This window comes from Microchirus variegatus (genome assembly GCF_963457635.1).
Source record: "Microchirus variegatus genome assembly, chromosome: 10".
In the NCBI taxonomy this organism is placed as follows: domain Eukaryota; kingdom Metazoa; phylum Chordata; class Actinopteri; order Pleuronectiformes; family Soleidae; genus Microchirus; species Microchirus variegatus.
Genome location: NC_139811.1, coordinates 6145263 through 6161930, shown reverse-complemented (window position 1 = coordinate 6161930; position 16668 = coordinate 6145263). Strand labels below are relative to the sequence as shown.

At 36.3% G+C, this 16668-nt stretch overlaps 1 protein-coding gene across 1 annotated transcript in view; it reads left to right on the top strand.

Annotated features, from left to right (window-relative positions):
• caskin1 (CASK interacting protein 1) overlaps window positions 1–16668 on the top strand; it is a gene marked incomplete at both ends in the record, with an annotated part of 137574 nt that overhangs the window by 79733 nt on the left and 41173 nt on the right. The window contains 4 exons of the mRNA XM_083897004.1: window positions 5885–5982; window positions 6679–6824; window positions 8606–8701; window positions 8805–8935. Coding sequence (XP_083753130.1) covers window positions 5885–5982; window positions 6679–6824; window positions 8606–8701; window positions 8805–8935 — 471 coding nt within the window. The remainder of the gene's footprint in view (window positions 1–5884; window positions 5983–6678; window positions 6825–8605; window positions 8702–8804; window positions 8936–16668) is intronic.

The following is a 16668-nucleotide window of genomic DNA, read 5'->3' as shown; positions in this document are numbered from 1 at the left end:
TGGAGCGGTCTGTTTATTAAAGGAAAAGAGCAGCGCTACAGCGCTAACATGGAAGTCTACATAATTAAAGGCAACTAAATGCATGTAGCCACTTAATATCACATCAACTTCACTACAATATTATAACCTAACCCTCTTAGAACTTTGATTAAACTGTTTTAAATAGCGCTGGGCACGTTAACCGCCGTTAACGGTATCAATGTTAGCACACATTAACGCATGACGCGTTTCCATGGCGACTGACCGGGAAAAGACGCGCGTGACGTCATGTTTTTAACGTGACTCCCGATTGTTAAAATGAGTCGCTAAAGTAACGCTCAACTTTATAAACAGACACACACATACGCAGTACACAGGTACGCCGGTTATTTGGAGCTAAAGGAGCTAACGCAGCGTACGAAGCTAACTGGTAAACGATGCCTGGACTCCAGTGCCGTTTACCAGTTAGCTTCCTTAGCTCCGTTAGCTCCTTTAGCAGCGTTTGCGTGCCTTTTTCCCGTCAGTACCGTTGACGCCGTTAACCGCCGTTAACGCCCAGCGCTAGTTTTAACAGTTTACAGTTAACAGCATCACTAAAAAGTGTCATTGGTATAACTATGTATTTGTTGTTTTAAGTTGATTAATTGTGTTGTATACTTTTGTAAATACGGTGGCCTGCAGGTCTCACAGAGACTGTGATCCCGAGGGACTTCCTGGTTGAATAAAAATAAACAGAGAAGACAAGCTGTGATGAAAAAAATGTATACGTGATTAATGTACGACCGGAAGAGTTCAAAGTGAAAGGAAAACAAGGAGGAGGAAGAAAAGAGAGTAATAAGGAGCAGAGGAAAAGTAGCTCAGAAGAACTTTATTTCTGGAGCACATTTAAAAAAAAAACAAAAAAAACAACCAAGGTTGACCGAGGATTTAAAGGCACAGCAACGTAAAAGGTGTGCAACATAAAATCAATAAAAGTGGACGTAAAATAGTGACACAATAGAGTAATAAAATGGTAAACTGACTATTTTTATCCTGAGGTAAAAAGAAGATGAAGAAGTGCAGGAGGAGAAGGAGAGAGGGAAGGAGGGAAGGAGGGAAGGAAAGGAGTGACAGGTGATGTGTAGTAAATAAAGTAGAGCAGGTCACTGTGCACTGTTTAGTATGCAGCTCTGCTCCCTCACACACACACACACACACACACACGCACACACACACACATTCTTGTACTTGCTGCATACTGAGGACCGAGTTGCAGACAAAGTGAGGACCAGCATTTCCACTTTATAAATCAACACTATTACAAATATCTACTTCATGAATGACATCTATAAGGAACTACTGTTTGCAGTACCATAAAATGTCTGCTGGTGGCGCCCCAGAGCAAAAACCGCTGGAAAACTTTTTCTTTTGGTAATTTTTGGTCCAAAATTTGACAAAAACGTCATACTATACTGTCGTCCAAAATGTGAAAAAAAAATTTTACCCAAAATTTTTGTTCCAAAATTTGACAAAAACGTCATACTATACTGTCGTCCAAAATTTGAAAACGTCTTTGACAAAAAAATGTTGGTCCAAAATTTGACAAAAACCTTCTTACTATACTATTTTGTCCAAAATTTGAAAAAAACAAATTACCCAAAATTTTTGTTCCAAAATTTTACGAAAACGTCATACTATACTATGACGTCCAAAATTTGAAAAAATCTTTGACAAAAAATGTTTGGTCCAAAATTTGACAAAAACGTCATACTATACTATGTCCTCCAAAATTGTAATTTTTTTTTGACAAATTGAGTATAGCGTGTTATAGCAACCTAAGGAAGTGATTTCAATGAAAACAAAGTGAGGACCGGCCAAAATGTCCTCACTCCGAAAAATGACCTCACTTTGTTGGTTAAAAGCCCTCACTGGTCCTCAGTATGCCGCAAGTACAAGAACACACACACACACACACACACACACACATTATTGTACTTGCTGCACACTGAGGACCGGGTTGCTGACAAAGTGAGGACCACCATTTCCACTTTATAAATCAACACCATTACAAATATCTACTTCATGAATGACATCTATAAAGAACCAAAAGGGTGCAGTACCATAACATGTCTGCAGGTGGAGCCCCAGAGCAAAACGTGTGTGAAACACCAGGGCTGGAAAACGGGTACATTTTGTACCAAATTGAGGACCACTGTTAAAAACAGAGTATAGCATGTTTAAAACCTAAAAAAAGTGATTTCAATGAAAACAAAGTGAGGACCTGGGCCAAAATGTCCTCACTTTGTAAAAATAACCTCACTTTGTTGGTTAAAAAACCCTCACTGGTCCTCAGTATGCCGCAAGTACAAGAACACACACACACAAAGAGAGAGGGGGAGACTTTCAATATACATGTCACCCTGGAGCACAGAGACTCAATAGTTTGCAATAGTTTGGACACATACTGTATATCATGCTTTCTGGTCTGGCCTGTCTCCATGGTTACGGGAGAATCTCAGAGTTTTTGTCTTTGCATTAAAATTCACACAGTGGAAGAAAGGAGTTTCTATCCTGACTTTATCTAACTTGGTTAGTGCTTCACCATGACGGTTCAAATCAAATTTGCAGAATCTGTGGCACCGATTTTTAATCTATTTATGTTTACGCTCGTGCTGCGTTCAGCCAAACACATCATCTTAAATATGGATGTATTTACGCTGCTCTCCAAAACCTTTTTAAAAAATGTTCTCATATTTATTTATGAGAGGAGTTGTTATGACATAGAAGAGCAGAGAAGGTTTCATTCAGTTCACTATACTCATGTGTGTGTGTTCTTGTATGGGTGTCTTTGTAAGGACCAAAAAAAAGTATGTGTATGTACATTTTGGCTGCTCCTAAAAATGTCTTTTTCAGGGTTAAGACCTAGTTTTAGCTATACAGACGTGTGTGTGTGTGTGCATCAGTTTCATGATAGGAAACTTTCTTATTTCAGATAAGCAAGAAATGTGTAATCGAAAAAAAAAAAAATATATATATATATATATATATATATATATGATGCCTATCAGCTGTGCACTGACTGGAATAGAATCATAGGGCATGGGTGACTCTCATGTGGAGGGTGAATGGAATAAAATCAGTGGTCACATGTTCAAAAATGAAGCCTTTATTCATGTATTCATACACTACGACAACGAGGGCAATTGTACATTTGAACGGCAGCTTAAGGAATAATTTTAATGAATTTTTGAAATTCAGGAAATGATCCATTTGCCCTGATGCACTTTGACAGTGAGCTGACTTTCTTCAAAAAAACAAAAAGTATCTCGGAATGACTAGAAATTCACCATCATAATAGTCGGCATCGCCCTGAACAAGGATCTGTTGAAAATATTAGCAAACCTTTTAAGGAATAATTTTAATAAATTTTTGAAATTCAGGAAATCATCCATTTTCCCTGATGCACTTTGACAGTGAGCTGACTTTCTTCTCAAAAACAAAAAGTATCTCAGAATGACTTGAAATTTACCATATTAATAGTCAGTATCGCCCTGAACAAGGATCCATTGAAAATATTTGCAAAGCTCTTAAGGAAATTTTTTTATGAATTTTTGAAATTCAGGAAATGATCCATTTGCCCTGATGCACTTTGACAGTGAGCTGACGTTCTTCTCAAAAACAAAAAGTATCTCAGAATGACTTGAAATTTACCATATTAATAGTCAGTATCGCCCTGAACAAGGATCAGTTGAAAATATTTGCAAACCTCTTAAGGAATTATTTTAATGAATTTTTGAAATTCAGGAAATGATCCATTTGCCCTGATGCACTTTGACAGTGAGCTGACTTTCTTCAAAAAAACAAAAAGTATCTCGGAATGACTAGAAATTCACCATCATAATAGTCGGCATCGCCCTGAACAAGGATCTGTTGAAAATATTTGCAAAGCTCTTAAGGAAATTTTTTTATGAATTTTCGAAATTCAGGAAATGATCCATTTGCCCTGATGCACTTTGACAGTGAGCTGACTTTCTTCTCAAAAACAAAAAGTATCTCGGAATGACTTGAAATTCACCATCATAATAGTCAGTATCGCCCTGAACAAGGATCAGTTGAAAATATTTGCAAACCTCTTAAGGAATTATTTTAATGAATTTTTGAAATTCAGGAAATGATCCATTTGCCCTGATGCACTTTGACAGTGAGCTGACTTTCTTCAAAAAAACAAAAAGTATCTCGGAATGACTAGAAATTCACCATCATAATAGTCGGCATCGCCCTGAACAAGGATCTGTTGAAAATATTAGCAAACCTTTTAAGGAATAATTTTAATACATTTTTGAAATTCAGGAAATCATCCATTTTCCCTGATGCACTTTGACAGTGAGCTGACTTTCTTCTCAAAAACAAAAAGTATCTCAGAATTACTTGAAATTTACCATCATAATAGTCAGTATCGCCCTGAACAAGGATCTGTTGAAAATATTTGCAAACCTCTTAAGGAATAATTTTAATGAATTTTTGAATTTCAGGAAATTATGAAAATATTTGCAAACCTCTTAAGTCGACTGTGCACAAAGACAAACACCGAGTGTGTTTGACAGAAAACAGCAACTCTCGAGAAGCACGGTGAGGAGAAAGGAGCGTGTGTGTGTGTGTGTGTGTGTGTCACTGCTGATATCAGTCAGAGAGGAGATGCTCTGTGTCATTTATGTGTGTGTGTGTGTGTGTGTGTGTGGCTTCAGGTTATGCCTTTATTCTTCTCCTCGTCGTGCTTATCCATCACGGATGACATGTCAATCTCATCATGCGCACACACACACACACACACACACACACACACACACACACACACACACACACACACACACACACACACACACAGTACAGTGTGGTTTTCATGACTTCAGAGGACATTACATTGACTTACATTCATTTTCTGGACACTTAACCATGGCCCCCCCGACCTTCACCTCATCCTAAGTATTCAACATGTCTTCACCTTCACATGTAATAACATCATGGGGAGACAACAAGTTCCCATAATGTGACTGTGCAAACAGATTCAGGTCCTGACAACATGAGTAATACCTGGAAAACACACACTCACACACACACACTGTATCCCTTACATAATACAGTATAATACAATTCCTCTTTTTTTCATCTCCAAACGCCCACGCTCTGCTTTTCAGTAGACACACTTCAGATGTTTGGCTCTAATCCTCTGCTATTAAATCTATTTGTCATGCCAAGCTTTGCCATTACCACATCATGATATGCACGTGTGTGTGTGTGTGTGTGTGTACCTGTGTGTGTACCTGTGAGCCAGTAGAACAGGGGGACTTCGGTGTCATTTCACACTCACAAACTGGGGACTCCATGTGAAAAGGGGACATTTTTCAAGTCCCCTGTTAATCAAGCAAAGACACTCTGGTGATATTTTTTTAATATTAAGCAAAGTGGGGACTTGCAAGTGTGTGAGTGTTAAAGCCCATACTCAGCAGTGCCCCTGCTGGCTGGAGCAGGCATTTGAACACCTCATATTTCTCACACGTCGTTTCTTAACACTCATCCATTGCCTGAATGGCTCGTGTGTGTTTGTGTGTGTGTGTGTGTGTGCTAGTGAACCAGTACAACAGGGGACCTTCTGTGGCATTTCACACTCACAAACTGGGGACTCCTTCAGAAAAGGGGACATTTTTCAAGTCCCCTGTTAATCATGCTTTAAATCATGCTAAAATCACATCTAAGACACACTTTTTTTTTTAATATTAAGCAAAGTTGGGACATGCTTTTTTAACACTCGCCCACAAACGTGGAGGTGCCTGGAAATAAATACATAATGAGTGAAGGATAGGGTAGTGAGTGTAATTCCCTTAGTGTAACCTCAAGTTGTGTGTGTGTTTGTGTTTGTGTTCTACAGGTTTTCTCCTCTGCACCATGCCGCTCTTAATGGCAACCTGGAGCTCATCACTCTGCTGCTGGAGTCGCAGGCTGCTGTTGACATCAGAGACCAGAAAGGTGAGGCGGAAACACACACACACACACACACACACACACACACACACACACACACACACACACACACACACACACACACACACACACACACACACACCATCCGCTTTAAGTCCAGATAGTCATAGATACATAAAGTTATCTGTGCAAAATTATACAGTGTAGTAGGAGTCTGGCAAAAACTGTGACCGATGCAGCAGATCCATCCCACCCCCACTCCCTTCCCTTTGGTCCTCTCTTCCAAGTTAGCAGGGAAATACTAGAAGCCAAGTCAAGGAGAGGACACTGGGAAGACGACCTCATTGATTCTGTCTAAAACACGTCTGAATCACCTTCAACAAAAACACACACAAAAAAGCGCTCAGAAGAGTGCAAACCACTTTCACCGTGAGCCACTTTTAATTCTGCGTCCAGATCTGGATAGCCACAAAAATGTAATCATTTCTTACCTGGATGATAACCTAGATCCAGAGAAATGTTCATCCAATTATCATCTGCTGGTTCACTGGCAGACAAATGGGGATGTAGTGGATCAGTGGGAGATTGGGTTAAGATACAATAAGTATAAATAAATAATATATATATATATATAACACGTTTTAAGTTTATTTTTCAAGATATGAGGAGGATTTCAAAGAATAAAATTTAAAAAACTGAAAGTGAGTTTTTATGTGCGTTCATGTGTGTGTGTGTGTGCAGGTATGCGGCCCCTGCATTATGCAGCCTGGCAGGGGAAGGCGGAGCCTATGAAGATGTTGCTGAAGTCCGGCTCGTCCGTCAACGGCCAGTCGGACGAAGGACAGATTCCTCTCCACCTGTCGGCGCAGCACGGACACTACGACGTGGTGAGTGAGCTCGGCCGTTTTTCGGGAAAACAAACGTGGGGCACAAAATGGAGGTCGCGACGTCGTTCATGACACACACTGAGTTATTACACATGTGTACACATGACACACATCACAGCCATCTGTTATAACTCACATGCAATTCATATGCATGTTGGAAATAAGGTTATAATAGTATGGGATTTTGCATTAGCCGTTTAGTTTTCAGAGCAGGTTTGCGAGTTTTTATCAGTTTTTATTTTTTTATTGGTTTTAGTGTTATTTTTTTTAGTATTTGACAGGTGCAAGATGCAAAAAGGTCATAATAAGTATTGCGTGTCATAAAAACCCAACAAAAGATGCCATTTTAAAAATGGATTTAGACCAAATATAACAGTCTACTGAAGGAACTAGACTGAAGTGCTTAAGACACACGTGAACATAACAACGTGAATAATAAGTGTACCTTGCATAGCCTTATGTCCCACATTGTAAAAAAAAACAAATTGAAAATGAATGAAAATAAAACATTTCGAAATTGCAGGCAAGGAGGAGGCAAATTTACAAAGACGCACAATAACAAATAACAATAATAACCTTGGTTGGAAACAATTTGTATCATTATGATTGCAGCTTGAATTTTTTTGAATTTAGAGTCATTTTGATTGTGTCATGTGTTCATGCGTCATCATTTGATTCAAATCCAACACATTGGATTTTGAACGTGAGATTGACTCTTTAAAAAGAAGAAAAAAAAAAAATCATATTGCAAATCACACAAATAGTCAATCAGATATTTCCCCCTTAATCGTTCAGCCCCGGGTGTGGATTCAGGAAGAGATTATAGATGTTATCTTTAAGCTCATTGTCTTTGGTTTTCTGCCCTGCAAGTGTTTTTTTATTTGTCATGGTGTCACTTTTTGACAGGTCAGTAGGAAATTCACAGCTGTAAATAATCAATTGAATGATGGCTGAGTTCCATTCAGCTTCCTCAGTGTCAGCCAGTGCTGGCTGCTGCACGCTGAACACAGGCCATCGGAGGTAATGTGATCATTAAGAACCGGTGCATTTCTTTCCTTAAAAAAAATGTCACTATGAAAAACGGGAAGTAGAGTCAATTTTGGATCTGATTTTATATCAGGCGAACAGAAACATGATCAAAACATGAGATATTGTTGTTGACATGTTTGCTCTTTTTCATTGACCTTCATTTCAGATCAATTGGAGTTTTGTGAGCACTTAAACATGAGCTTTGAAGTCGTTTCCATATATGAACTTAAAACACTTCTTAGTTTGTGTATATAACTGCCCGTCTCGATATGTACAGTGAGGAGATGATGTAGCACAGATGTTTTCACTCGTGTGGCCTGATAAGTGTGATAAGTTTGATTGACTGAATAAATCTGCACGGTTGGTGGTGATGATGATATAGAGATCTGGAACCAGCGTGCCTTTAATTTTTTAGTTAAAAGACTATCATTTTGGGACGGTGCCTCCCGTTCTCAGCTCACACGTTTGGACTGCGTACGTTTCTGTTCTGTTTTATTTATTTCTTCTTGCAGTCTGCATGCTAGAGTTCCAGAGCCTAGATTATTATTATGCTGAAAGATTATTATTATTGACTTATTGATCAATAACACCAAAAAACAATCACACTAGTCCGAGCCTACTGAACCTTGAAATGACAACATTTTATTTATACCCGCTGACGGCGGAACGATTGCGTGTTTGTAATAACTGCTCTTTCAAGAGTTGATTTTGCTCCTCATGTGTCTGCGCTTTTTTTCTTTTTCTTTCTGCAGTCTGAGATGCTGCTGCAGCATCAGTCCAACCCGTGCATCGTGGACAACGCGGGGAAAACACCTCTGGACCTGGCCTGTGAGTTCGGCAGAGTTGGGGTAAGAAGAACCCGCGCTCTTAGTCCGACTGAGAAGGAAGGAAACGAAGACTCTGTCGTCCACTGAAATAATAAATACATCTTTCTCTCTCTCTGTGTGTCAGGTGGTCCAGTTGCTACTCTCCAGTAACATGTGTGCTGCTTTGCTGGAGCCCAAAAAAGGAGACACTACTGACCCCAATGGGACGTCTCCTCTCCACCTGGCTGCCAAAAATGGACACATAGACATTATCAGGTACACGGTCATACTCACACACAAAAATCTTAGTGAGGACACGTCATAGTCACAATAAACTCCTAAAACCAAGTCTTAACCCTGAATTAGCGCGTGAAACACACACAAGAACATTTCTAAACTCCGCCCATTCCTCACCTTCTCTGATGCTGAAAAACTCGTCCACGCCCTGATCTCCTCCAGGCTTGATTACTGTAACAGCCTGCTCATCGGTATACCCAACAAACACCTTCAGAAACTTCAATTCATTCAGAACTGTGCTGCCCGAACTCTGATGAAAACCCGCAAATACGACCACATCACCCCCATTCTTCAGAACCTACACTGGCTTCCCATAACCTCAAGAATCCAATACAAAATCGCCCTCATCACCCACCTTTGCATCTACAGCAACGCCCCACAATACCTCAAAGACCTCCTTACCCCTCACTCATCCACCCGTAACCTCCGGTCCCAAAGTACCAACCTCCTCCATCAGCCCCGCACACGACTCCGCACCATGGGAGACCGAGCCTTCTGCTCCACTGCCCCCCACATCTGGAACTCCCTCCCTGAACACCTACGACAACCCCAGTCTGTCGATGCCTTTAAAAAAGGGCTTAAAACGTTTTTATTCGAACAGGCTTTCCTAGGTCGTTCCTAGATGTTTTTATTCTCTTTTCTGCACTTTCTTCTCCTCCTTTAGCTATTCTTTCTTCTGCTGATTTTAATCGTGTCTGATTTTAATCGTGTCTGATTTTAATCGTGTCTGATTTTTCTCTTAGTCTTTTGTTTATTTTGTTTTTTGGTTTCTGTAGCACTTTGAGATAACTTTATGAAAAGTGCTTTACAAATAAAATTTATTATTATTATTATTACAATGTCTCATGAATCACTGGCGCCTCCCTCACTCTGCATAACATTAACACCATTCTTACATTCGATGGTGTTTTTCTTCGCCCCTGCATCACCTGTGTGTGAAATATGTGACGTCACAAAATGAGTCACCATCAGTGGAATAGACCAAGACAACAACAGCTTCATGGAGCTCAGTATCATTCAGTCATTTTATTCAGAAAAAATTAGAAATTATGAAAACTATGAGATATAAGGTCACAATTATGAGACATTGAAATTATAATTATTATTATACGTATGACGCTTTTTAAGACCAAAAAATTATTTTCAAAAAATTGTCAAATTTTGTACGACATAGTATAGTATGATGTTTTTTTCAAATTTTGGACCAAATTTTTTTTTCCTCAAAAGTTGTCAAAGTTGGACAACATAGCATAGTATTACGTTTTGGGCAAAGTTCGGACGACGTATGACGCTTTTTAAGACCAAAAAATGTTTTTCAAAAATGTTTTCAAATTTTGGACGACATAGTATAGTATGATGTTTTTTTCAAATTTTGGACCAAATTTTTTTTTCCTCAAAAGTTGTCAAAGTTGGACGACACAGCATAGTATTACGTTGTAGGCAAAGTTCGGATGACGTAAGACGCTTTTTAAGACCAAAAAATGTTTTTCAAAAAAATTGTCACATCTTGGACGACATAGTATAGTAAGATGTTTTTTTCAAATTTTGGACCAAATTTTTTTTCCTCAAAATTTGTCAAAGTTGGACGATATAGCATAGTATTACGTTATAGGCAAAGTTTGGACGACGTATGACGCTTTTTAAGACCAAAAAATGATTTTCCAAAAAATTGTCAAATTTTGGACGACATAGTATAGTATGATGTTTATTCAAATTTAGGACCAAAATTTTTTTTTCCTCAAAAGTTATCAAAGTTGGACGATATAGCATAGTATTACGTTTTAGGCAAAGTTTGGACGACGTATGACGCTTTTTAAGACCAAAAAATGATTTTCAAAAAAATTGTCAAATTTTGGACGACATAGTATAGTATGATGTTTTTTTCAAATTTTGGACCAAATTTTTTTTCCTCAAAAGTTGTCAAAGTTGGACGACATAGCATAGTATTACGTTGTAGGTAAAGTTTGGACGACGTGTGACGCTTTTTAAGACCAAAAAATGTTTTTCAAAAAAATTGTCACATCTTGGACGAGATAGTATAGTATGATGTTTTTTTCAAATTTTGGACCAAATCTTTTTTTTCCTCAAAAGTTGTCAAAGTTGGACGACATAGCATAGTATTATGTTGTAGGCAAAGTTCGGACAATGTGTGACGCTTTTTAAGACCAAAAAATGTTTTTCAAAAAAATTGTCACATCTTGGACGACATAGTATAGTATGATGTTTTTTTCAAATTTTGGACCAAATTTTTTTTTCCTCAAAAGTTGTCAAAGTTGGACGACATAGCATAGTATTACATTATAGGCAAAGTTTGGACGACGTATGACGCTTTTTAAGACCAAAATATGATTTTCAAAAAAATTGTCACATCTTGGACGACATAGTATAGTATGATGTTTTTTTCAAATTGTGGACCAAATTTTTTTTTCCTCAAAAGTTGTCAAAGTTGGACGACATAGCATAGTATTACGTTGTAGGCAAAGTTCGGACAATGTGTGACGCTTTTTAAGACCAAAAAATGTTTTTCAAAAAAATTGTCACATCTTGGACGACATAGTATAGTATGATGTTTTTTTCAAATTTTGGACCAAATTTTTTTTTTCCTCAAAAGTTGTCAAAGTTGGACGACATAGCATAGTATTATGTTGTAGGCAAAGTTCGGACAATGTGTGACGCTTTTTAAGACCAAAAAATAATTTTCAAAAAAATTGTCACATCTTGGACGACATAGTATAGTATGATGTTTTTTTCAAATTTTGGACCAAATTTTTTTTTCCTCAAAAGTTATCAAAGTTGGACGATATAGCATAGTATTACGTTTTAGGCAAAGTTTGGACGACGTATGACGCTTTTTAAGACCAAAAAATGATTTTCAAAAAAATTGTCACATCTTGGACGACATAGTATAGTATGGTGTTTTTTTCAAATTTAGGACCAAAATTTTTTTTTCCTCAAAAGTTATCAAAGTTGGACGATATAGCATAGTATTACGTTTTAGGCAAAGTTTGGACGACGTATGACGCTTTTTAAGACCAAAAGATGATTTTCAAAAAAAGTGTCAAGTTTTGGACGACATAGTATAGTATGATGTTTTTTTCAAATTTTGGACCAAATTTTTTTTTCCTCAAAAGTTGTCAAAGTTGGACGACATAGCATAGTATTACATTATAGGCAAAGTTTGGACGACGTATGACGCTTTTTAAGACCAAAATATGATTTTCAAAAAAATTGTCACATCTTGGACGACATAGTATAGTATGATGTTTTTTTCAAATTTTGGACCAAATTTTTTTTTTCCTCAAAAGTTGTCAAAGTTGGACGACAGCATAGTATTATGTTGTAGGCAAAGTTCGGACAATGTGTGACGCTTTTTAAGACCAAAAAATTATTTTCAAAAAAATTTTCACATCTTGGACGACATAGTATAGTATGATGTTTTTATCAAATTTTGGACCAAATTTTTTTTTCCTCAAAAGTTGTCAAAGTTGGACAACATAGCATAGTATTACGTTTTGGGCAAAGTTCGGACGACGTATGACGCTTTTTAAGACCAAAAAATGTTTTTCAAAAATGTTTTCAAATTTTGGACGACATAGTATAGTATGATGTTTTTTTCAAATTTTGGACCAAATTTTTTTTTCCTCAAAAGTTGTCAAAGTTGGACGACACAGCATAGTATTACGTTGTAGGCAAAGTTCGGATGACGTAAGACGCTTTTTAAGACCAAAAAATGTTTTTCAAAAAAATTGTCACATCTTGGACGACATAGTATAGTAAGATGTTTTTTTCAAATTTTGGACCAAATTTTTTTTCCTCAAAATTTGTCAAAGTTGGACGATATAGCATAGTATTACGTTATAGGCAAAGTTTGGACGACGTATGACGCTTTTTAAGACCAAAAAATGATTTTCCAAAAAATTGTCAAATTTTGGACGACATAGTATAGTATGATGTTTATTCAAATTTAGGACCAAAATTTTTTTTTCCTCAAAAGTTATCAAAGTTGGACGATATAGCATAGTATTACGTTTTAGGCAAAGTTTGGACGACGTATGACGCTTTTTAAGACCAAAAAATGATTTTCAAAAAAATTGTCAAATTTTGGACGACATAGTATAGTATGATGTTTTTTTCAAATTTTGGACCAAATTTTTTTTCCTCAAAAGTTGTCAAAGTTGGACGACATAGCATAGTATTACGTTGTAGGTAAAGTTTGGACGACGTGTGACGCTTTTTAAGACCAAAAAATGTTTTTCAAAAAAATTGTCACATCTTGGACGAGATAGTATAGTATGATGTTTTTTTCAAATTTTGGACCAAATCTTTTTTTTCCTCAAAAGTTGTCAAAGTTGGACGACATAGCATAGTATTATGTTGTAGGCAAAGTTCGGACAATGTGTGACGCTTTTTAAGACCAAAAAATGTTTTTCAAAAAAATTGTCACATCTTGGACGACATAGTATAGTATGATGTTTTTTTCAAATTTTGGACCAAATTTTTTTTTCCTCAAAAGTTGTCAAAGTTGGACGACATAGCATAGTATTACATTATAGGCAAAGTTTGGACGACGTATGACGCTTTTTAAGACCAAAATATGATTTTCAAAAAAATTGTCACATCTTGGACGACATAGTATAGTATGATGTTTTTTTCAAATTGTGGACCAAATTTTTTTTTCCTCAAAAGTTGTCAAAGTTGGACGACATAGCATAGTATTACGTTGTAGGCAAAGTTCGGACAATGTGTGACGCTTTTTAAGACCAAAAAATGTTTTTCAAAAAAATTGTCACATCTTGGACGACATAGTATAGTATGATGTTTTTTTCAAATTTTGGACCAAATTTTTTTTTTCCTCAAAAGTTGTCAAAGTTGGACGACATAGCATAGTATTATGTTGTAGGCAAAGTTCGGACAATGTGTGACGCTTTTTAAGACCAAAAAATAATTTTCAAAAAAATTGTCACATCTTGGACGACATAGTATAGTATGATGTTTTTTTCAAATTTTGGACCAAATTTTTTTTTCCTCAAAAGTTATCAAAGTTGGACGATATAGCATAGTATTACGTTTTAGGCAAAGTTTGGACGACGTATGACGCTTTTTAAGACCAAAAAATGATTTTCAAAAAAATTGTCACATCTTGGACGACATAGTATAGTATGGTGTTTTTTTCAAATTTAGGACCAAAATTTTTTTTTCCTCAAAAGTTATCAAAGTTGGACGATATAGCATAGTATTACGTTTTAGGCAAAGTTTGGACGACGTATGACGCTTTTTAAGACCAAAAGATGATTTTCAAAAAAAGTGTCAAGTTTTGGACGACATAGTATAGTATGATGTTTTTTTCAAATTTTGGACCAAATTTTTTTTTCCTCAAAAGTTGTCAAAGTTGGACGACATAGCATAGTATTACATTATAGGCAAAGTTTGGACGACGTATGACGCTTTTTAAGACCAAAATATGATTTTCAAAAAAATTGTCACATCTTGGACGACATAGTATAGTATGATGTTTTTTTCAAATTTTGGACCAAATTTTTTTTTTCCTCAAAAGTTGTCAAAGTTGGACGACAGCATAGTATTATGTTGTAGGCAAAGTTCGGACAATGTGTGACGCTTTTTAAGACCAAAAAATTATTTTCAAAAAAATTTTCACATCTTGGACGACATAGTATAGTATGATGTTTTTATCAAATTTTGGACCAAATTTTTTTTTCCTCAAAAGTTATCAAAGTTGGACGATATAGCATAGTATTACGTTTTAGGCAAAGTTTGGACGACGTATGACGCTTTTTAAGACCAAAAAATGATTTTCAAAAAAATTGTCAAATTTTGGACGACATAGTATAGTATGATGTTTTTTTCAAATTTTCGACCACATTCTTTTTTTTACTCAAAAGTTGTCAAAGTTGGACGATATAGCATAGTATTACGTTATGGGCAAAGTTTGGACGACGTATGACGCTTTTTAAGACCAAAAAATGTTTTTTTTTTAAATTGTCACATCTTGGACGACATAGTATAGTATGATGTTTTTTTCAAATTTTGGACCAAATGTTTTTTTTTACTCAAAAGTTGTCAAAGTTGGACGATATAGCATAGTATTACGTTATAGGCAAAGTTTGGACGACGTATGACGCTTTTTAAGACCAAAAAATGATTTTCAAAAAATTGTCAAATTTTGGACGACATAGTATAGTATGATATTTTTTTCAAATTTTGGACCAAATTTTTTTTTCCTCAAAAGTTGTCAGTTGGACCATATAGCATAGTATTACCTTATAGGCAAAGTTTGGACGACGTATGACGCTTTTTAAGACCAAAAAATGTTTTTCAAAAAAATTGTCACATCTTGGACAAGATAGTATAGTATGATGTTTTTTTCAAATTTTGGACCAAATATTTTTTTTCCTCAAAAGTTGTCAAAGTTGGACGACATAGCATAGTATTATGTTGTAGGCAAAGTTCGGACAATGTGTGACGCTTTTTAAGACCAAAAAATTATTTTCAAAAAAATTGTCACATCTTGGACGACATAGTATAGTATGATATTTTTTTCAAATTTTGGACCGCATTTTTTTTCTCTTCATAGTTTGTCAAAGTCATTTGACATAGGTGCCAGTGTATGGCTCAGCTGGTAGAGCACCTGGCCTTCCCCATATCCTAAGGCTATAGTCCTCACTTTAGGCAACCCTGGTTCAAATCCTGCAGCAGGCGGTCTTTCGTGCATTTGTCATTCCCTAACTCTCTGCCCCCCGTGTCTTGTCACTCTGCTGTCCTATCCATTAAGGGCAAAAAGGCCCCCAAAAAATTGTCACATCTTGGACGACATAGTATAGTATGATGTTTTTATCAAATTTTGGACCAACTTTTTTTTTCCTCAAAAGTTGTCAAAGTTGGACGATATAGCATAGTATTACGTTATAGGCAAGGTTTGGACGACGTATGACGCTTTTTAAGACCAAAAAATGATTTTCAAAAAAATTGTCAAATTTTGGACGACATAGTATAGTATGATGTTTTTTTCAAATTTTGGACCAAAACTTTTTTTTTCCTCAAAAGTTGTCAAAGTTGGACGATATAGCATAGTATTACGTATTAGGAAAAGTTTGGACGATGTATGACGCTTTTTAAGACCAAAAAATATTTTTCAAAAAAATTGTCACATCTTGGACGACATAGTATAGTATGGTGTTTTTTTCAAATTTAGGACCAAAATTTTTTTTTCCTCAAAAGTTATCAAAGTTGGACGATATAGCATAGTATTACGTTTTAGGCAAAGTTTGGACGACGTATGACGCTTTTTAAGACCAAAAGATGATTTTCAAAAAAAGTGTCAAGTTTTGGACGACATAGTATAGTATGATGTTTTTTTCAAATTTTGGACCAAATTTTTTTTTCCTCAAAAGTTGTCAAAGTTGGACGACATAGCATAGTATTACATTATAGGCAAAGTTTGGACGACGTATGACGCTTTTTAAGACCAAAATATGATTTTCAAAAAAATTGTCACATCTTGGACGACATAGTATAGTATGATGTTTTTTTCAAATTGTGGACCAAATTTTTTTTTCCTCAAAAGTTGTCAAAGTTGGACGACATAGCATAGTATTACGTTGTAGGCAAAGTGCGGACAATGTGTGACGCTTTTTAAGACCAAAAAATGTTTTTTAAAAAAATTGTCACATCTTGGACGACATAGTATAGTATGA